Source organism: Jaculus jaculus, chromosome 8, assembly GCF_020740685.1.
Source record: "Jaculus jaculus isolate mJacJac1 chromosome 8, mJacJac1.mat.Y.cur, whole genome shotgun sequence".
NCBI classification, from domain to species: domain Eukaryota; kingdom Metazoa; phylum Chordata; class Mammalia; order Rodentia; family Dipodidae; genus Jaculus; species Jaculus jaculus.
This window is the reverse complement of record NC_059109.1, coordinates 60,893,496-60,915,084: the sequence shown is the minus strand read 5'-3', so window position 1 is coordinate 60,915,084 and position 21,589 is coordinate 60,893,496. Positions and strand designations below refer to the sequence as shown.

The 21,589-nt window shown below is 40.5% G+C and overlaps 1 protein-coding gene across 10 annotated transcripts in view; it reads left to right on the top strand.

Moving 5' to 3' along the window:
• The window catches only part of Ryr3 (ryanodine receptor 3), a 598,743-nt gene that overhangs the window by 225,771 nt on the left and 351,383 nt on the right, over positions 1 to 21,589 (top strand). For all 10 annotated transcript variants that reach the window (XM_045155998.1, XM_045155993.1, XM_045155990.1 and 7 more), the window contains 5 exons: positions 3,490 to 3,602; positions 4,385 to 4,484; positions 7,193 to 7,286; positions 12,104 to 12,178; positions 15,155 to 15,311. In XM_045155998.1, coding sequence (XP_045011933.1) covers positions 3,490 to 3,602; positions 4,385 to 4,484; positions 7,193 to 7,286; positions 12,104 to 12,178; positions 15,155 to 15,311 — 539 coding nt within the window. The remainder of the gene's footprint in view (positions 1 to 3,489; positions 3,603 to 4,384; positions 4,485 to 7,192; positions 7,287 to 12,103; positions 12,179 to 15,154; positions 15,312 to 21,589) is intronic.

Genomic DNA, 21,589 nt, shown 5'->3' with positions numbered 1-21,589 from the left:
AAAGTGTCTTTTTTAAAATAAAATTTCCTCTAAGGTATTGTTAACCTTTTCTGAAAACTACAAATTGAGTGAAGTGTTGAACTGAATGCATACTACCTTCTCAGTATAACCCAACTGTCAGTCTTAGCGAATATAATCAGAAGAGGCATATGTGGTCATTCTACTTATATCATAAATTGATGGAAAGAAATTTAGAAATACCCCATTCTAGTCAAGTACTTAAGAAATATATTTAAGTATTAAAGCCTTAGGTGGAAAGTGAGGGAAAAGATAACAGCAAACACTCTTTTCCGCACTTTTTCCCTGAGTTCTTGTCATCAGAGCTGCTACGAAGTCTGATGACAGACCCAAGTATTGCAGGAGCTGGCCCAGGTTTCGGAGTGGTTGATCAGCAGCTGACTGTGGTCTAGCAGACAGGTGCAAAAGGGTGACTGGCAGGCTGGAGAGATGGCTTAACAGCTAAGGTGCTTGCCCATGAAGCCTAAGGACCCAGGTTTGATTGCCCAGAACCCACATAATTCAGGTGCACATGGCGGCACATGCATCTGGAGTGCATTTGCAGTGGCTGGAGGCCCTGGTATGCCCATTCTCTACCCCACCCCAAATAAATAAAATACTAAATTTTTTAAAAGTTTGAGTAGCTGGGTCTTCATGAAAACTTAGGACCTGAAATAATTTGTTTCTATAACACATTCCTTACTCTATAAGTTCCCTCAAATTCTCCTCATTAAGACTGGCTCAGAATTTGTAATGGAGGGGCGTGCACTGGGGCAAGATTCAGGAGCTGAGCCCCTCACCACAGGAAGCTCCCATGAAATCCAGAAGCTGGGATTCTGTTTCCTTTTGTAAATGCACTTTTAGCCCAGAACCCTCTCTTGCTATTGTAAAAAAAGAAAAATGTAGACTATTCATTAATTGAGGAAGCCTACAAGAATGTATTAGGGAGAGAGGTTTTAAATTTGTCAACAAGCCTGGATTATTTTCCCCTATGTACTGGGTAATAACGTTTTAGACTTAATAGGATAGCTGATCACTGTGCCCTCAATCATTCTTTTAGAAGTTTTTTATTGAATTTTTTAGGATTTAAACATAGGTCAGAATAATTTAGACTTAGGAGACAACAAATGTTTAAAAAATCATACACATATTGTAAGTGCTAAGATATATTTTAGGACTAGTGGCTGGTGGACCTGCTGATCTGGGGAACAGCTCTCCCTGGGGTGGTGAGCACTGAAGATGGCAGGGAATGAACATTCTTCCCTCTTTGTGAGCCTGTTCAGGAAGGACACTTCATGCTGGATATACCCTTGGCCCATGGAGTTTATAAAGGATAGATCAAGTTTTAGCCCTTACATTCCACCCTTTGTTTTCTCTCACTCAATATATTTAGATCTATTTTTATGTAAAGCCAAGTCAATATTAATTACTTACATTTAAAATAAGGCACATTATATCCTATGGTCAAGCTCATTTTATGTTTTGGTTTGCCTTGTTTGTTCAGTTTCTATGACTGAGCCATTTCCAAACTTTCCATCTATCTAAAGCTGTCTCTGTATTAGACTATGTCACATTATCTCTTCTGTATATTTCATCTTCTTAGAAATATCTACCATGATTCACAGTATTTTTCAACTTTGTCCTATAATCATCTTGTTTCTCTTGTCTTTGAAGTCACAGAGTATTTTTCTTTTTCTTTTAGGGGCTTCTTCATGGTTATTTTCATAGCCATTTCATTTATTTACTTTTCTGAGATATCTACTTGTAATCTTATTAGAAGTTTTTTTTTTCTTCTGTAATCTTCCTCTTCTCCATTCTCTTCTCTCCTTTGTGCTTTGTTCCTGACATTCATGTTGAAGACTTTCCTCAAATTCTAGTTAATATTTGGTTTTGATTATGTTAAGGTTAAGACCATAAAAGCTAATAAGAAACTGATCGTGTGCCTAGGTATCTACTAAATCTTATTGGGAGTACTATTAAAGGTCTGAGCATTACATGGGAGACTCTCAAACCATGCTGTCTTTTACTTGGGGAAGATCAGCTTCCCCTAAACAAGTAATACCGGAGTCCAGAAAGTAGTGAATCAGTTGGCTTTGTAGTATTCTAGCAGCAAAGGGCAGAGAGTAAGGGTTTTTCTATGTGTAAACTTAGCTATCCTCTCAATAAATCTTTTTATCTTTTTGTTTAACAGTGTCTGGTGTTTCTACCACAAGACCCTTGATGGTCTGCAGTTCTGTTCATTTAGATTTCTGCTATAGCCTGAAGGAGAAAGGCTTGAGATCTGAAGTTTAAATGTCTTATGATGTCTTTAGCTAGCCTTTCTGTTTACAATCAGTTTTTACTTCAGGGATTCAGCTCCAGGGATTTTTTCTGAGGACTCTAGGAAGAAGTTGGTGGCTTCTCTGTTTTCTTACTCAAATAATGAGTTTTAGGTTTTTCTTGGCTAAGAGCAACCTTATTTCATTTTTCTAAAATGTTAATAATTTCTCTTCCTTGCTATAAATTTTTTCACTTGTTGTTTTAAGTTGGGGCCATAAAGTAAAAATTCCTTTACTAATGTTTTAGGAAATTTCATGGAAGGTAGTAACAAAAGATAAGTGTTTAATAAGTCAGCAAAATCAATTCTTTGTTGTATATTTTTTAAAAGAACTTTTTAAATTTTTATTTATTTATTTGAGAGAGTCAGAGAGACGGGGGCGGGGAGAGACAGACAGACAGAGAGAATGGGCACGTCAGGGCTTCCAGCCACTACAAACAAACTCCAGATGCATGTGCCACCTTGTGCATCTGGCTAACATGGGTCCTGGGGAATTGAACCTGGGTCCTTTGGCTTTGCAGACAAATGCCTTAACCACTAAGCCATTCCTCCAGCCCTGTTGTATACTTTTTATGGGGGTAAGGGATAAGACATGGGTCTCATTTAGCCCAAACTGGCCTTGAAGTCTTTATGTACTGTCTTGACTCCATCTCCCAAGTGCTAGGACTATAGACATGTGCCACTACAGTTGGCTTTAAAATCACTTTTTGTTTTGTTTTTTTCTTTTTTGACGTAGTGTCTCACTCTGGCCCAGGCTGACCTGGAATTCACTATGTGGTCTTAGGATAACCTCAAACTCATGGCGATCCTCTTATCTCTGCCTCCCAAGTGCTGAGATTAAGGGTGTGTACCACCATGTCCAGCTTTAAAATCACTTATTTAAAAAGCTGTCAAAGAGACTTTGAAAGAGATATTCTATATTAACTTAAAATATTCAAAGACTTTTGCAGTTTCTGGCCTCCAGGACTCTTACCCAAACCATGTCTTTCTCTTTAGGAGAAATGAAAGCTGTAGTCAAGAGCATAAAATAGATAACTGGGATGGTTATAGGTAAATAGAAGTCTGGAGTGTGAGTGTGCATGTGTGTTGTCACCAGGAAGAAGTGTGAGGGGCAGAAATAGGGACATTGCCTTCCAGAACATAGTAACTGACTCAAAGAATCTTCCTTCCTATAGGAGAAGCCTGTTGGTGGACCATTCATCCTGCTTCCAAACAGAGGTCTGAGGGAGAGAAAGTACGAATTGGTGATGACCTTATCCTTGTCAGTGTGTCCTCTGAAAGATACCTTGTAAGTACCTCCTAACACGGGACTCTCCTTTTCAGAATTATCCCTTTAGGAATAGGTAAGCCATGGGAAACTGAGCACAACAGGTTGGGCACGACAAGATGCCGAATAAAGTACACTGAAGGCTAAAATACACTGCTAAGCAGTGCAATGAATTTATGACACTGTTTGGCCCTTGCCCAGTGGAGAACAAGCCAGAAAAAAAAAATGGAATACAGGAAAATAAGCTTTTGTTTGAGAAAGAAGAACATTTTAAAATATGTCAGTACATAGGCATGCTGAGGCTAAAAGATATAGGTGAGGTTTTTCAGCAGGAGATGGGGACCAGGCAAGCGAACATTGCTGACTCTGGGCCAACACTGAGGGTGGAGATGCCTGAAGATAAAAGAAATGTCAAAACTAAGTGCTTGAGCCTCTGAACAACTTTTAATAGATCCACCCAGCCAGCAGATTTCACTTTGCCTTCTCCAAATGCTGGGGTAATTGTTCCCATTTATGAGTTTCTTATCCTACAAAGAGTAGACATTTTATGACTTTGTGTAGATTCAGGCATCCAGGTGAGGGGATGAGGTCAATACTTATCTGCCACCTCTGTTGCTGAATATATCTTCTTCCCAGAATAAAGTTCCCCTCTTTGAAGCTGCTTCTAGATTAGATAGAAAAACTCCCCACAGACTATGTAGAAAAAGTCACATGGCAATGAAGCTGTTTATTTATAAGTGGGATGCTCTGTTAAGACTGAACTAGTGATGTTAAAAGATGGTTTGCTTCTGTTTCCACTGCAGCATCTCTCCATATCAAATGGGAACATACAAGTGGATGCCTCCTTCATGCAAACACTCTGGAATGTGCACCCTACATGCTCAGGAAGTAGCATTGAAGAAGGTGTGCCTTTTTAATGCAGTTAGCCTTGAACTTGCCAGTCTCTCTGTGCTGCCTGTATTGACATTTTCTGTTCTTTCCCAGCCTCCACCATAATCGTGGTACATTGGTAAAATGAATTTTGTTCACCTAAATTTCTTTCTCTGGTGTCAATATGGATTATTTTCTGTCTTGACTTGCCATAAGCACCCTTGATTTTTTTTAATCCTTTGGAGTCCATTTTTAGTTTTTCACCACATATACTCATGGTATACAGAGATCAGCAGCTTCCATCTTAGAAGAGATCATTTTCCAGGAAGCTAAATGGCTTGTATTTCTTCCCATGCACTTCTCCAAACTAGCAAAGAACCTCCTATGCAACAGAAATGTTTGGTCTTTTGTTTTATTTATCTTTATGGAAGACCACTTTAAAGTAATATGTGAACTCATCTCAGTGTTTTATTTTTTCCAAAGAAATAAGCATTCAACTTTGTTTTCATATCCTATTTCTTGGCTCCAGAAAGAGTCCATGGACCTTACAATTTATGTAATAAACATACTGCTCTGGTCTTACTCCTAGGTAATATCACAGCTGAGCAGAATAATAAAATGCCAGTGACCCAAGGTTATTGCATTCCATTCTGGTACTTACAGCAAGATCAGGATTTTTTAAAATAGTCATGTCATAGACCTTAACCCTAGTTTTCTTCCTGAGTCTAGTAGTTTCAAACTGGGACTGTCCTTTCTGTGTTATGATGTTTGGAAATGAAGAGGAAAATGAGAATTGTCAAGGTGACACCCCAGTTTCAGAAGATATCACAGTCAAACTAGTTGGGAAGTGACAACTTCTTAACTGTTTTAGCAATATGTGAGAAGCTTAAAAAAAGTTAGTACATACTAGAGATGTGCGTGCGCGTGTGTGTGTGTGCACGCGCACACACACACACACACACACACCACACAACCAAAATTTAGCTCATCTTAAGCCTGTCCTCCAATGCTGCTTGTATACGGTGAGGACACTATCCCTGATGCTATGGCTTTAGCTCATTCCCTAAAATGTTTTGACTCCATGTGAAATTTTCTTCACTGTAGAAATACAATTATCTTGGTCCTGAGAGAGGGCTTGTAGAGATTAATTAAAGGGTGTTTGCAGATCATGTCAAAAGGCACTCAGAGGAATGTTGAGTGTCCTTGTGGTGCTCTTTCCTGAACAGCTCATCACTTGAGGCATTTGGCCAGGTGGAGCATGTCTTTCAGCCATCAATGAAGAACTGACTCCAAATGGAGCATGGCTTCACCATCAAGGGAGGATGAAGAGTTCAGTCAAGAGCTCGATAGCTGAGGGTTTGAGTGCTGAGCATTACCCTATGGTATATTATGAGTTATTTAAGTGTAAAAAAATATAATGGACATATTAGTATGGTAAGATACAGTGAATTTGCAAAAACACCTTTGACTATCTGCGGAAAGAGTATAGGTTTTCCCTGCCTAGATGATAAAAGAAATGAGCTAAAAAGTATCAGACCGTCCCACCAGTTTCCTCAGCCATGATTTCTCAGCACTGGTTTAATCCAGCACCCAAAATGCTTTTAGACAGTCCCCCAAGTGACCTACTTGTGTGATTTAATGTTTTTAAAATATTTTTATTTGCTTGCAAGAATGAGGGAGAGAGTGGGAGAAGGGAGAGAAAGTGAGAATGGATGTGCCAGGACCTCTTGCTGCTGTAAACAAACTCCAAAATTCCAAAGTGGCATGTGATACTTTATATATCTGGATTTACATGGGAGCTGGGAATTGAACCTGGGTCTGGCAGTCTTTGTAAGCCAGTGCCTTTAACCTGTGAGCCCCAGCCCCTAATTATGTGATTTTTTAAAAAATCCTAATACAGGCATTGAGCATATTAAGTCCTGAGAACAAACTAGCCAGAATATTTTTTAAATTCAGAGAAATAACAAATCTTTGTGTAAAACAAGCTCAGGCTAGGCCCCTTTCATGCTGCTTTGTTCCTTGAATTAATACTTAGAATGTATTTGAAGATTAATAGGTCACCGTGCCCTTGAAGTTCATTGTTTCCTTTCAGTATATGAATTCTATGACTATTCAGATTTCTTTATTCTGAAAGCTAAGTGCTTAGTGATAGCTATGGCTACATATGTCCACTCAGGGGGGCTGGGGAACAATCCTTCTCTGTTTTGTGCTAGAGAAGGACCATCCACACTTGATCTATGCTTGTTAGGTCCCTTTGAAAATTATCTTCTTCTAAAAGAGCTCTTAAGAACAAATTGAGACCCACTTTCCAATACCTTATTTTCCCCCCACAGTTACCATTTGATTTGAAATGTGCCACAAAATATATACAGTAAAATTCAAGAACTTACTGAGTAATTTGATATGAGATTATTTATATCCTAAGCAACTGAAACATCCTTGTCTTTCTAACAGCAGCAATGTAATTGTTCTTTCGATTTTTAAACACACTATTTCCCCCTTACATTTGATGTGAGCCTTGCTTATCTCTGAAACACTACTTAACTGTCAGCATTAGAATTGGTTTGATTTTCTTGTCTTTTCTGCCAGAGGTCTGAATTCATGAAATCTGTAATATCCCAAAAGCATTTCTCTTACTGTTTTCTGTAACTGGCTCAGCCCTGCATAAATTTACCCTTTTAGAACATGCTGTTCTCGTTAAACTTTCCATCAGTTTATGGTAGAATATAATTCTTTTGTAGGATACCTACTTGGTGGGCACGTAGTACGTCTTTTCCATGGTCATGATGAGTGTTTGACAATACCATCTACCGACCAGAATGATTCTCAGCACAGGTAGGCCAACAGCCACATGCTTCTCAATCTCAGGTAACTCAAATGAATGTTTTCATGTTTGTATTTGGGCAAAAATCAATTATATAGGCTTTGATCATTTGATTAACCTTATTCCAGCCATTTCCAGTTTGAAAATAAGATTGCCAGACAGCAGTGTTTGGTCGCAGGTCATGTTCCATGTACAAAAACTTCCAAGAAGTCTCACAAGGCTTCCCAAACCCTCCATTTTCTCTGATGGGCCCCAAGTCTAAGGAGTTTCCAGTAGTATTGACTATAGGCTTCAATAACCATGTTGTTAAGGCAAATCAGCCATTCTTGTGAGGCTGTGTAATTGTACAAATTGCCTCTGGGCTCATCAAAGGCAGATCATTTCTACTCCTCTAACTTCACATGTTAAGTAATTAAAGGGAAGTTTGTTGAACTTTGCTTATTGCCAACTAGCATTGGAGAAACCAAATGTCAATATCCAGTGATGCTGAGTTGAGAAGTAGGGGTGTCAAAGCCAGTACTGAGAGGTTCTGCCAGTGGTGGTGATGGCTCTTTGCCCAGTTGACAATTTGATGGAAGCTTATTAAAGATCCAAAACTGTGACAGGGAAAATATTATCCCATCTTAAATTGATACTAAAGAGTCCCTTAATGTTCTGCCTGTCGTTGTAGGAAGAATGAACCCAAGACTTGGCCCCTGGAGCTGTATAAGTCTTATTATTTATTTTGAAAATATAAACCACCCAGTCCAAATTCAACTGAACTTAGGACAACAGTGGTTCTGACCTAGGGATAGGAGTTTCTTGTCCCTTGTGAAGCCTGCAGGAACCTTTTCAACTGCATCCATTTTACTTCATTAGTAACATGAGAGACAAATTGTCACTGTTAGATTTCTGTCGGGCTTGCACAGTGGTCACAAGCCAGCTGATGTGGAAGCCTGGAAGCCAGAGCTGCTGGCTCTCCTTTGGTGATTATGAGTTCCTTAGAAAGTGAAGGACCCAGAAACAGCATAATTGAATGGATTATTATGCATCTGAAGAACTATTGACTGGTGCTTTGAACCCCTCATAATGCTGCATCTCTTCCTACTTGCCATGTCCTCTGAATACCCTTCATGGGAATATATATTCATATATATATTCATGATATAGATCTATATCAAATAGTGTGACTGATTCACTCCCTGATCCTGTTCAGTGGTGACTAGTAGGGAAGCTCGATTGCATTGATCTTAAGGAACACTTCCTTAAAGGGTGAGATATGAAATGACTCATTTGTTATTGCTTTTATATCTTTATTACATCAAGGGACAGGCTTGCAGGTAACTAAAGAATTGAAGGTTTGTGGAGTTTCACAGTGCTACCTACATCAAGGCTGGCATAGTGGAGCTTCATCAGTTCTTTCTTCCCATTGCTTTGCTACTTTCAAGGGATGAAACACTTACCACATACATGCCCACCCCACCATCTTGGTCATTAACCTTTGAGCCACACTAGTATTTGCCTGGTTTGACACCATGCTACTTGAGGTGCTTCTCATTTGATGGACATTCTTGTTAAGTAATTCAATAAGATCCTTTTTACAGGGAGGAGCTAAGGAGAGTATGTGAAGGAGTGGGGAGAAGAAGGTAGATAGGAAGAAGTTCCAAAAAACAGATTTGTGGAGGCAGGCATGTGACCATCATTGAAACGTGAGCAAGAGGGGACTACATGGCCCAGGATTCCATATGCTAACTTGCATTTTGGAAAAAGAAACATACCAATAAGTATTGTAGAACTTATCCCCTTCCTTTGGAGGGCAGAATGAGGGGCTGAGACTGACCAGGTCAGCAGCTGCCAAGTACTATAGAACCTGAAGTTTTCTATCTGCTGGCATCTTAATCAAGGCAGGATAGATCCCTGGTGTTAAGTCCAGGAGTGGTAATTGGTAGGCCTCTTCATTGCCTTATGTTGTCAGAAAAATAAAAATCCCTTAGAACTGGCTCGGATGGTTGTGAACTCTGAAATCTGTGGGGTTGTGAGGGAATAAGAAGTAGAGCACATGCTGCGAGACTCTAGCAGCTAAGGCAGCTGTGGTACTGACTCTCCAGAGGAAATCATTTTTCTTCCCTCTAAGCTCTCAAAGTAGCCAGACTTAACATAAGAAAGACTGCCTGAAAATGGAAGCTCAAGATCAACAATCTGACATCTGAGCTATGATGCTCTGCTATACCTCTGTCTTGTCAAACACCCTGGGATAAGTGATTTAACCTACTGGAGCAAAGGCTAAGCTGTGAACCAAGCTTTCCAAAGCACCTTAGCTCACACCCACTCTGTCCCTCGCCTTGCTACTGTCTTAGAGAACTGAACAGGTCGTTTCACCTGAGTAAGCTGCCAGAATATACCAGGTAGAAAAATAAACTTAGCAGGATCTTTCAGATGTCCAGCACTGTGAGTCCTCTGCAGCTAGCTCCAGGGCTGGTTCACTGGGACCCAAGTCCCACTTCATCTCCATGTTAAACATCCAGCTTTTGCCGAAAACCAGGAAATTTTTGAGTGGCTGTCACTACAGTAGTATTTCCATCCTAGGCCCAGTAAAAAGATGCATTGGCACTGGGGCTGTCAAACAGATCAAGATTGTCTGCGGTGTTGATATTGTCTTTGCCATTGTTGCTTTTGAAATGTAGTTTTATATAGCCCAAGTGGCCTTGAACTCTCCATATAACCAAAACTGGCCTTGAACTCTGGATCTTCTTGCATCCTCCTTCTTACTGCTGGGATTGTAGGCATGTACCACCACACCCAGTTTTATGTGGTGATCAGAATCTAACCCAGGTTTCCTACATGCAAAGCAAATTATGTACTAACTGAGCTACATCACCAGCCCAATATGTACTTTTATATCCTAATGGTGTGTACATCTCAAACAAGTCATAATAATGTCCTATATATAATGTTACTTTCAGAAGTAACTGCCATTAATATACTTCACTGTAGTCTTGTGCAGTAATATATTCTATGCATTGTTTAAAACTGTCTATATTTAGAGATGGGGAGATGCCCTAGAAGTTAAAGACACTTGATTGCAAAGTTTTTCAGCTAGATTCAGTTCCTGAGCATCAACATAAAGCCAAATTGCTGGGCAAAAGACCCAGAAATGTCCATACATGCACGCACACACATATAAATAAATAATAAATAAGGTTTTCTAGGCAAAGTCCAACAAACTTCCTTCTTATGTGTGTGTGAGAGAGAATTGGTGTTCTAGGGCCTCCCGTCACTTGTGCACATGTGCAGTCTTGCACACTTGCATCACCTTGTGCATCTGGTTGACATGGGACCTGGAGAATCAAACATGAGTCCTTAGGCTTCACAGGCAAGTGCCTTAATCTCTAAGCCATCTCTCCAGCCAAATAAATAATTTTTTTAAAAATTCTATGTTTCAAATAAAGGTAGGATAAATACCCATTTCATTTCATAGTGCTTTGTATAAGCATAAAAACATACTTCTCAAAAACTTCATTGAGTTTTTATATCCTGTGTTCTGTTGAATTAGACCCATTTTGCAAATAAGAAAGCTAAGGCACAGAGTTGATCAAACTTTCTTAGATTACAGCATTAAGAGATCCAAATGGATGTCTGTCTTTTAAGTAGATATTTTGAACCAGCCATCAGTAACACGATAGAAGAGAAGTACCTATTCCTTGTTATCTCTACTGAATATCTTCATTTTTCCAGACCTTAGGTGAAAATTCTTATGAAAGTTTGAGAAATTCATTTCATAAATGTAGACAAGTGTTCTGTGATGGAGGTGGGACTTTAAGCTGGTCAACTCAAATACTGTTAATTGAGCAGGCTTAGTGGAAAGGTCTCAAGACTCTTGGAAAGTAACTTCATTCAATATACCAGTTAATATGGAAACCAGTGTGTGCAAGACATATTCCTAAAGTATGGTTTGTTCACCTTTAAATAAATTATGACCTACATAGGTTGCTTGTCACTGTACTCATTTTTAAAAAAGCAACATTTTGCTGACCACTAGAAAAACATGAAACATGAAGTGAGGGACGGTTCATGAAATATGCAGTGAGTATTCCTCACAACTGCCAAGTCATAAGAGAACAAAGGGTATCTGAGAACATCAAGTAAAGAGCCTGACAACTATTACAGTGTGCCATCATAGATCAGGCCATGGAGCAGAAGAAAAAGAAAAAAAAGAAAAATTCGAGGTCAAGTGTAGTGGTGCATGTCTTTAGTCCCAGCACTTGGGAGGCTGAGGTAGAAGGATCACTGTGAGTTTGAGGCCAACCTGGAACTGTAGAGCGAGGTCTAGGTCTACCTCAGCTAGAGTGATACCCTGCCTTGAAAACAAAACAATAATAACAACAACAAAAAACAGAAAAAGGAAAATTTGGATAAACTATGAATAAAATCTTGCATTTTAATGGCAGTGCTGAATGTGTGTTTTAAAAGTCTAGCTCCATCTGTAAGAGGTATAAAACTCCATCAAGGAATTTAACCAGAAAGGCTTATGGCATTCTTTGTTGGTGACATGGTGTGTGATTATAACTTGTCATACAGAAATAGGGTCCTTCTTCTCCCCTCTTTCTTTCTATTGCACCCCTGTCAACCACATGAACATCCTTAGCTTGCAGGTGGTGCACAGTTCCCCTAAAATTTGCCTTAGGCAGTTTTTACTTATTTATTTATTTATTATCTCCATAAAGGAGTGAGACAAGAATCTTGCCTCCTATTGAGTCCTTGCTTTGGGTTTGCTGACTCAGGAGCTTAGGCAGTTGCCCCTGCAGGGAGCTGTTCCTTATCTGGTGCTGATCTGTGATTCTGCTTGCAGGAGGTTGTTCTATGAAGCTGGGGGAGCTGGGCTGAGAGCCAGGTCTCTGTGGAGAGTGGAACCCCTTCGGATAAGGTAACATCAGTCTGGATATTGCCTTTATGAAGATTGTTTTGTTTTCCGGTGTTGCCCATTCCCCTACGCTCCTCACTTGTTCCATATCACAGGGCAGACTCTCAGAAGCCCATGGTACAGAGCCATGTTTTGAGACATTTTTATGTGTTTGCATAGTTGTGTTTTTGTGCAGAATCACATGTGTGTGCACGTACTTGTGGAGGCCAGGAGATAAATTTGGGGATTTTTCATTAGGCATTACCCACATTTTTGAGACAGAGTTTCCTCACTGGCCTGAAACCCACCTAATTAGGCTAGGCTGACTATCCCCCTAAGTTCAGGTACCCACCTATCTCTGTCTCCCCAACATTGGGATTAAAAGCTTGTGTCACCATGTCCAACTATGTTTTTAATCTTTTAAAAAAATCTTTTAAAATTTTGGTGTATGCAGAGCCAGGCATGGTGGTGCATGCCTTTAATCCCAGCACTTGGGGGGCAGAGGTAGGAGGATCGCCATGAGTTTGAGGCCACCTTGAGACTACATAGTGAATTTCAGGTCAGTCTGGGCCAGAGTGAAACCCTACCTCAAAAAAAAAAAAAAGATTTTGGTGTATGCAATATGTATATATGTGTGGACATTCATAAGTGTGAGTGCAGGAGTGGTGAGCCATGGCATGAGTGTGGAGACCAGAGATCCCTTGGCTACAGACTTTTCCTTCCATCTTATTTGGGGCAGGATCTCTCGTTCTCATTGTTCACCACTGAGGCTAGATGGTCCCCTGCTCTTGCAATGGCTCAGTTACAAAAGGTAAGCTCTGATTTGGCCACAGAAACCTGTCAAAGTTGTTCTTCTTGTTTTCATAGGCAGGTCCTCTGGAATCCAACTCATTATATGTGTTGGCTCCAGTGCCAAGTCATCACTAAATGTCAATGACAGAAATGTAGTCATGATGGAAACTAGTAAGAAAGATAAGACCTGCATGCATCTGTAAAGAATACAGCACTTACCAAAACTTTCTCAAGGCAGTAATGTATGTGGTTGGGAGGAACAGAAAGCTGACTTTCCAGCCATGAACTTGAGTAATAGTTTGCTAAAGTTTTAGTAGAATATCCCTCAAACTTCAAGTACTAAAGGATTAATTGGTTGAGAGCAGATCCTTTAGCTTACTGAGAAGATTGATATGTAAGGCTAGAGCTAAACATTTAGGGATGAGAGAAGAGGGTTAGCATTGCCACCTGGTTTTCCTTCTCTACCTTCCTCCCTACACACTGGTCAGTGCTTCCATAAATATACGTTCAAAGGAAAAAGCCTATCTCCTTAGGGTACCCAAAAATGAGGGGTCTTCAAGATAATCTACTAAAGATAACAATAAGATGGTAGGACTATCTCTCTTTCTCTTTCATCATTAAAATTTTCAAATGTTTTACTGAGAAATGGGTTGGAACTGCTAAGTTAGAGAATATTAGTTTGGGTATAATCGACAAACAGAAGATACATGCACACATACACAATGTAGAAGAAATACTGGTTTTAAGGGACACCCACTTGTTAACTGGATGAGGGTTTTTTTTTTTTTAATGTTTTTTCAAGGTAGGGTCTTGCTCTAGCTCAGGCTGACTTGGAATTCACTATGTAATCTCAGGGTAGCCTTGAACTCATGACAATCCTCCTACCTCTCCCTTCCAAATGCTAGGATTAAAGGTATGCACCACCACACCCAGCTTGAGGTTTTCTTATTTAATGAATATTTTGAATCACCAAAGTAGATCACTACTCCAAACATAAGGAATGTAAACCTTTATCAGTATTACTTGGATCCTCTGGTGCTCTGAAGAATTGGAAAAGTAGAAAATGATTTTAAAACTTGACACACCTATGATGAAAGATAAAAGTTGAGCTACTGGTGATTCTGTGGATAATTTCTCTCATGATATTTATCATAACTTCTGTGGTTGATAACTTCTGGTGGTGGATCATGATTTCACCCTAGCATCTTCCTTATCCCAGTCCTCTGATCCTACTTCATTTTCTTCCCATAGAATTATCTTTTGCAGCTGTATATGTGTAGTATTGTGCCCAGGTGTGTGTTCGGTGTATGCACAAGTGTGTATGTGCAGATGTGTATACTCCATGTAAAGGTAGAGGTCAGAGATTTTTGGATGTTCCCCTTCATAGCTTATCTATATGTTTCCATGAGTTGGGGCATCTTACTAACTGGAACTTGCCATTTACCAGGCCCCAAGAATTGGGGGCTCTCACTGACTCCATAACTTCCCACTTTTTCCAGGGCCCAGTGATTCTCCAGGCTTTGTCCCCCACAGGCCTGGGGTTACAGACATGTGTGGCCGTGCCCAGCTGTTTATGTAGGAGTTGGGGAATCAAACACATGTTGTCTCAGGCTCTATCAGGCTCTCGTGCTTGTGAAGGAAATGCTCTGAAGCTAGGCTATCCCTCTAGCTCCTAATGTGTCCCCATTTTACATACCAGAATATCTTTCCTTATTACTCTTGTTTATTGTCTGCTTCGTCCTGGTAAGTATAAGTTACATAGATTATAGGTTTTGTTTTTGTTTGTATTTTTCTATTTATCTTGAAGATAAGACTTTAGGGTACTAAAATATTTGAATTTGGATAATATAAATAGAAAATATTTGCTTCACTAGAATCAAGCTTTCCTTGAGAGGCAGTCTTCCACTGTGGTGTCATGATACTTTGGTAGACAAAAGAAAAAATTGAAACTTGGGATATCCAGTCACAGTAAGCCATTGTCCTGCTCTTGTGGTCATGATTCTTGCCTTAAACAGGAGTCAAAGAAAAGCACTGTGCTGAGTTGTAGACAGTTATTAAATACTGACCAAGCCAGGTGACAGGTGACAGATTGACCTTAATGATGAACCCTAGAAGGGCATAAGTCTGCTTGCAGGAGTAAGCACAGGGTAAGTTTCATAAAAACTCACTTCTGTGTAAATACAATTTCTCATTTGCTTCATGGGACAGCTGGAGTGGCAGCAACATCAGATGGGGCCAGGCTTTCCGACTGCGGCATCTCACCACAGGCCACTACCTGGCCTTGACCGAGGATCAAGGCCTTTTTCTGCAAGACCGGGTGAAGTCAGACACCAAGTCCACAGCCTTCTCTTTCCGAGCATCAAAGGTAAAGAATAATGAGTGAACTTTGATGCTATCCCAGAAGTAAGAGCTCTGAGACCTGCAAGGGATGCTCTGACTAAAATGAAAAGGAACTGCAGTGAGGGATGCATAACCTAGATGAAGGATAAGCCATGGTACAGACAGCAAAGTCTAAGAAAACTCATAGATCACAGGTGTGAATGTTGTTGCTCAAGGGATAATAGGAAGTATAGCTATTATTCAGTATATTCTAAGTTGCTTTGGGGAGTATGTGGGGTAGTGGTGTGTGTGTGTGTGTGTGTGTGTGTGTGTGTGTGTGTGTGTGTGTGTGTGTGTTTGTATGGAGTAGACTTCAAGAGCTCACTGAATGAGCTAGACTGGCCAGAGACCCTCCAGTCTCCATTTCCTAAACCTAGGATCACAGGTGCATGCTGCCTTACCTGTCTTCTACTCAGATTATTGTGCTTGCACAGCAAGCACTTTACTGGCTGGGCCTTCCTCCTAGTTCCTCCAATTTGTTCTTAATAACTTCTAAATTATGTGCTATACTCCTATAAACCATGGGTATATGAGATTTGAGGCCATATTTAGATAAAGCAAGGAAATTATTTCAAAAAGATTAAAACACATAATTCTGGACATGCCATCATCTCACAGCTGTTTGTTTTACACAGTTACCAGTGCCTTCCTTATCCTTTCCCCTCAATTTTGCCTGTCCACCCCAGCCCTCATTGATAATGCATTCTATAGTTTGGTTGATCCCAAACATAGAGATTTGCAATTTGATGTGCATATAAACTACCACTGTTTTCAGACCTCCACTGTTCAGCCGGGTTTGGGTTCTGCCTGAAAGCTGGATACAGTTGGATAGTCAGAATCGCATGCTGAGTTAACTTCTGATGGACAGTTGAATGCTCTGCCATTTTATGATTGCTCTGAAAAGATTGCTCAAGCATACGGAGGCTCTGCACAGATGTATGCACAGTTATCAGGACATCTGCACTTCGGAGAGGACAGCTTTATCTCTCCGGTGGGACCTTCATCTCTATTTTCATCCTTTTGGGCACTTTCCCAGAAATGATTTTAATTTATATTCTCAACATGATTTTCATGATGTGTTATTGATGATTTTGTTCATGTAGGGATGAGCGCTTGCTAATGAATTTCCTATATGGCATCCATAGTTCCTAATTCATTGCAAGAGAACAGCCTTTCAGCACAGTCCCCCTTGTGGTTCTGTGGTACTTTAAGGCAAAGAAACTTCTTGGCATATGAGTTTTATTTCTCGTGTAAGAATTAAATTTTTCCACACCCATACTTCAAGCATTTAAAATATGTGAGATCCTGGGGCTAAGGAGATGGCTTAGTGGTTGAGTATTTGCTGCACAAGCGCAAAGGCCTTAGAGGGCTTGAGACCACCCTAGTTTGATTCCCTGGCACCCAGGTAAATAGCTGGACATGGCCACATACAACTGTATGTGGATTCTGTGGGGACGGAAACCAGAGAAGCTCTGAGTTGAGTGAGAGAGTCTCTCGAGCAAACAGGCAGATGAGTGAAAAGGAGAGGAGGCCCAACATTCTCCTTTGACCTCTACATATGTGCATGCAGGATGCATTCATGTGCACACACATGTGCATATACTACACAGATATCACATCACATGCCACACCACAGTAAGACATACACACACACTAAATAGTAAGACAACACAACTAGAAGCAGGCTAGAATCCATTCTTTCAACACAATATGAATTTCTATCCATTTCTTCTTGAATTCCCCTAAGATGTCACCTTGCATTTGTGTCTCATGCATGGCATATTGGCTATTTTACATCATCACAGTTTTCCAAGCACATCTCTTTCCTGTTACCATCAGTTTTTATTTTTTAAATATTCCTGGAACAAGCAGGATTTTAAAATGCAAATTTAGGTCTATTTAGTGAGCATTTTGGCCTCCAGGAAGTGGTTTAGGATAGTAAAACTTGCTAAAAGAAGAAAAGTAACAGAAAAATTGTAAGAACAAAGGAGACAAGATCACATTTTACCCTAAGAAATGGTTGGGGTCAGAGCAGGTGGGGGTAATAGAGGAAGGTGAAAAATGAGAAGGGTCTCATCATGACTGATGACCAACTCAATGCCTTTCTGATAAAGCTATTTTGGCCCTTTCTTCCTGTCTAAGCTTTCTGTCCCTCTTTTCCTCATTCTCCTCTAGGTGTTCTGGGTCAGAACAGTGATTGCAAGGTCTTTACCATTTCTCTTACAGCAAAGGAATTGTGCAGCTTTCTCTGTAGCTGGCAAAATCCTGTTCCCAGGGAACCCTTCTATCCCATTTCTTCTTGGCTTAGTTTGTATGACATAGCTCAGCACTGTGCCATAGTCTCTGGGGAAAGCCAGAAAGGTTCAAAGCACCCAGGGGCTCTTATGACACTTCTTCCACTTGGCACCACTTCTTGCCTTTGAATGCATTTTATCTTCCAAAGGCCCAACTCCTTATATTTCCTTGCACATGGAGGCCAGCAGCTGATGGCCAAAAGGGCTCTGTGGTACTGAAAAGCCAATAGCACAGAAGAGCTGATTGTAAATGACACACTGCAATTTGCCAGCATGCTTATATTCATTGGAGTCATTTTAAATAACTTTAAATAACTGAGTTTGGGAGCACTCATCCCAGGTTAACTTCATTTCCATTTGAAAGGATTCAAAATATAAATTCCTTTACTCCATAAAAGGGCTCCATAACAGTCCACACATGGCTCTGTTCCCATAGGAAATTGAGGCTCTTTTGGGATGCAGGGTGGGAGGAACATGTGGCATCTTAGACTGAGAAACTATAGCCATACAGGAAAACCCAGCTGTGCCATGCACCATCCAGATACTGCTGTGTGGGAGCTCTGGAGATGCCTTGTTTCCCTGGGCCTCCAAGGGCTCCTGTATAAAGAGCAAGGTGCAGAGGGTGTCTTCCTTAAATGCACATCAGGGCACTTGTGCTTCCTGAACAATCATGATGCTCCCTAGCAGTCAGAGGGTAGAGACTACTCTTCAACAAGGCAAGGCCACTGAGTTATTTCATCAGCTCCTGCCTGTTACAAAGTAAACAGCAGATAGCATTTCAGGATCTGGATAGTGGTACAGGGGTTGGAGGGCCTCAGCGGGCAGGCTGACAGGTAGAGACAGTGAGTGATGCCCTGGAGTAACGGAGTACGGTAAGGAAATAGGGGTATCACTTAGCCCTCTCTTCATTCTGGACAGTTTGGTAACAGAAAAAAAAAATGATTCATGGGAGGAATATTGTTTTGGTTTCATTCAGGTGCTGTGGGAGGACACTGGGCTAGCTGAACTGAAGTCATTTGTAATGAGGAGCTTTCCATCCTTGCATCTGGTATCAACACGGCATTAGTCTGTGACAACTAAGAGTACTAGATCAGGGACGATGGAGCAGATGCTGCCGCCTGATACACTTAGCAAGCTGCCCTTATAAGAAAGGTAGCTGGTACTTCTGGGTGCTTGTGTATGCTGTAGGCTAGGGTGTAAGCCAAGCTTGTTGGCTCAGAACTGAATTCCCAGCTGCTCAGGAGGGTGAGGCAACAGGATCACATATTGTTTGGCTATTCAGTGAATTCAAGGCCAGCGTAGGCAACTTATCAAGACCCTGTCTCCAAACAGAAAATAAACAGTTCTGGAAATGTAGCTCAGTGGTAGACCACTTGCCTAGCATGTATGTTTAATTCCAGTACTTGTGGAGTGGGAAGAGTTCAGTCTTTTTTTTTTCCCAGAGCCTCGTTGAAAGGTGACCAAACACCAGCTTCAGTGCTCAGGTGGAACCAAACTGAGGTCTTGGAGTAAGCTGTATGAAGCACATAGTTTAACAGATAGAATGAGATCTTGGTCAAGGTCTCCCATTTCCTACTTCAGCAGAATGGTCCAAGTCAAATGGAGGTCCAGGGCTGTGTTGCATTTAAAGTGCATGTAGCACCCCAACCTTACCCTGAAAGTGGTATGCTATGGGGAATAGCACGACTTAGACATGGCTTAAATCTGCCCTCAATTCCCACCTGCTTTGGGTGACACTTGGAAGACAATTCCTAATCTATTTATACCTTAATGGAAATCTATCATAAAAAATCTTTTGCAGCTGATCTCTTCCTATCCTTCTGCTGTGTCTCCTATCACTCACCTGTGATTCCCTACAGCTCCAGCATACTAAATACTCATCATTATGTTATTTTTCTTCACCATCAGCCCATTCCTGGAATGTCTCATATCTCTGTGCCCCACGACTACTGAGATCATCCTCTTTCTTCCATACATGTGTCAAGTACAGCTATGGGAACAAACCTTGTTTGGCTTATGCTACAGCCATCACTCCCTCCATTGGAACACCTGGTGATGAGGACCACACATGATACCCCCTGTCATGCCATTGTGTTGTTTTATGGGTTTTGTGTGTTCATTTGCATCCCAGTACCTCTCAATGTAGTGAGTTTGAAAATGGCCTGCTGAAGGAATACATAATGTCATGTACTGGCATACCAGTGAGACCCATTTCAATTTAGTTTCCATCATCTCCTCAGAAATGGTCTGTCATCATTGAGTAATCATTTTGCTATCATAATCCAATCCCTGTATGTACCCAATAAGAGATTTGTTTTATTCTTACCAGCTAAGTCAAATTTCTGTGAATTTGATGTCACATCATTTTACATGGTCTTGACATTGCAAGGCCATTCCCTAAGGATTGTCAGATAATGGGATTTAATATTTACTCTGGCATGGAAAATGCCATTTAGATGTCATGTTTCAATGTCAGTTTATAGCACTGCATTCCTTTTGGGCAAGAGTGAATTAATAGTGTTAAAGCAGGTCTTATTATGTGTAGTCATTTATTTTATGGCCACTCTAAAAGGGCTTTTAAAAGCCACGTTAAATGACTATACCATAAGTTTTGGAATGATGGAGATGGAATGACAGATTTTGTCTGTTTCATTGTATAAGGGCATAGCGCTATCATTGTTCCATGTTAGAGGAAATGTTTTCTCAATGACAAGGGTGTTAAATTCAATTTAAGAAGCATTTATCAAATATCCTCTATGTGCAAACCACTGTGTTCTTGACCAAGCATGATTTCTCTACCTGACTTTCACGTGCCCTTTAGCTTCAGCAGCCTTCAACATACCCAAACAAGGGGACAGCTGGGCTGCTGGCACATCAGTCTGTGAACATCGTGGTCCTAGAGCAATGCTGTTTGCCCATGTTCTCAATTGCTCATAGGGTTATCAGTTGTGAGAGGGAGGGTGCGGAGCAAGGGAAGGAGGGAACCTGAACAAGGAGATCCAAATAGGTAAAGGTTGAAATTTAGCTTTAAATTAAAAAAAAAAAACTTAATGTTTTTATTTATTTATTTTTTGCCTGGCATCAAAATTTTACTGACAACTTCCATAAAGCATGATCATAATCCCTAATATCCTCCCCTTTATCCCTTCACACACCTTCCCTTTTGCCCTTCCAAATCCTCCCTGAACTGAATCCTTCCTAAAATTTTTAACTTTTTATTGACAACCTCTATACACATAGACAATATACTGTGATAATAATCTCCCACTATCCTCCTTTTCCCCTCCCAAATCCTCCCTCCACTGAAACCCTTCTTTCTAACTAGTCTCTAGTCAATTTTCTGTCATCATTTTTCTCATCCTATTATTTTTTCAGGTCTTATATAGGTAGTGTCAGCCATTGTGAGGTCATTAATAACACAGCAACTTTATATCTGAATAGACTTAAGTTTAAAAAGAATTCTATTTTTTTCTTATCTCTGTTGTTCAGAGTGGACCAAATAGAAATCCACAAATCTAGACAAATGGCTTAGCCATTAAGGCACTTGCTATGAAGACTAAGAACCCGGGTTTGATTCTCCAGGTCCCATGTAAGCCAGATGCACAAGGTGGCACATGTGTCTGAGTTCATTTGCAATGGCTAGAGTCCCTGGCATGCCCATTCTCTCCTCCTTCCCTCCCTCCCTCTCTCTCTCCCTCTGTCTCTGTCTCTATTTCTCTTGCTCTCCTTCTCTCTGTCTCTAATAAATAAATTTAAAAAATCTTAAAAAGAAAAAGAAAACCACGAAGTGAGAGCAGTGGTTTTGAACCCCTGTGCTGCCTTTTGCTATTCAACCTCAGTATTTCTCTACATAAAAATAGGGGTAAATAAGTACATTTTGAAGGATTCTATGAGAATGAGAGGAAACCAGAGAGCTGGCCTGTGAAGCTATTTCCTTGTCCATAAATTGGGAGTTCTATTACTGACATGG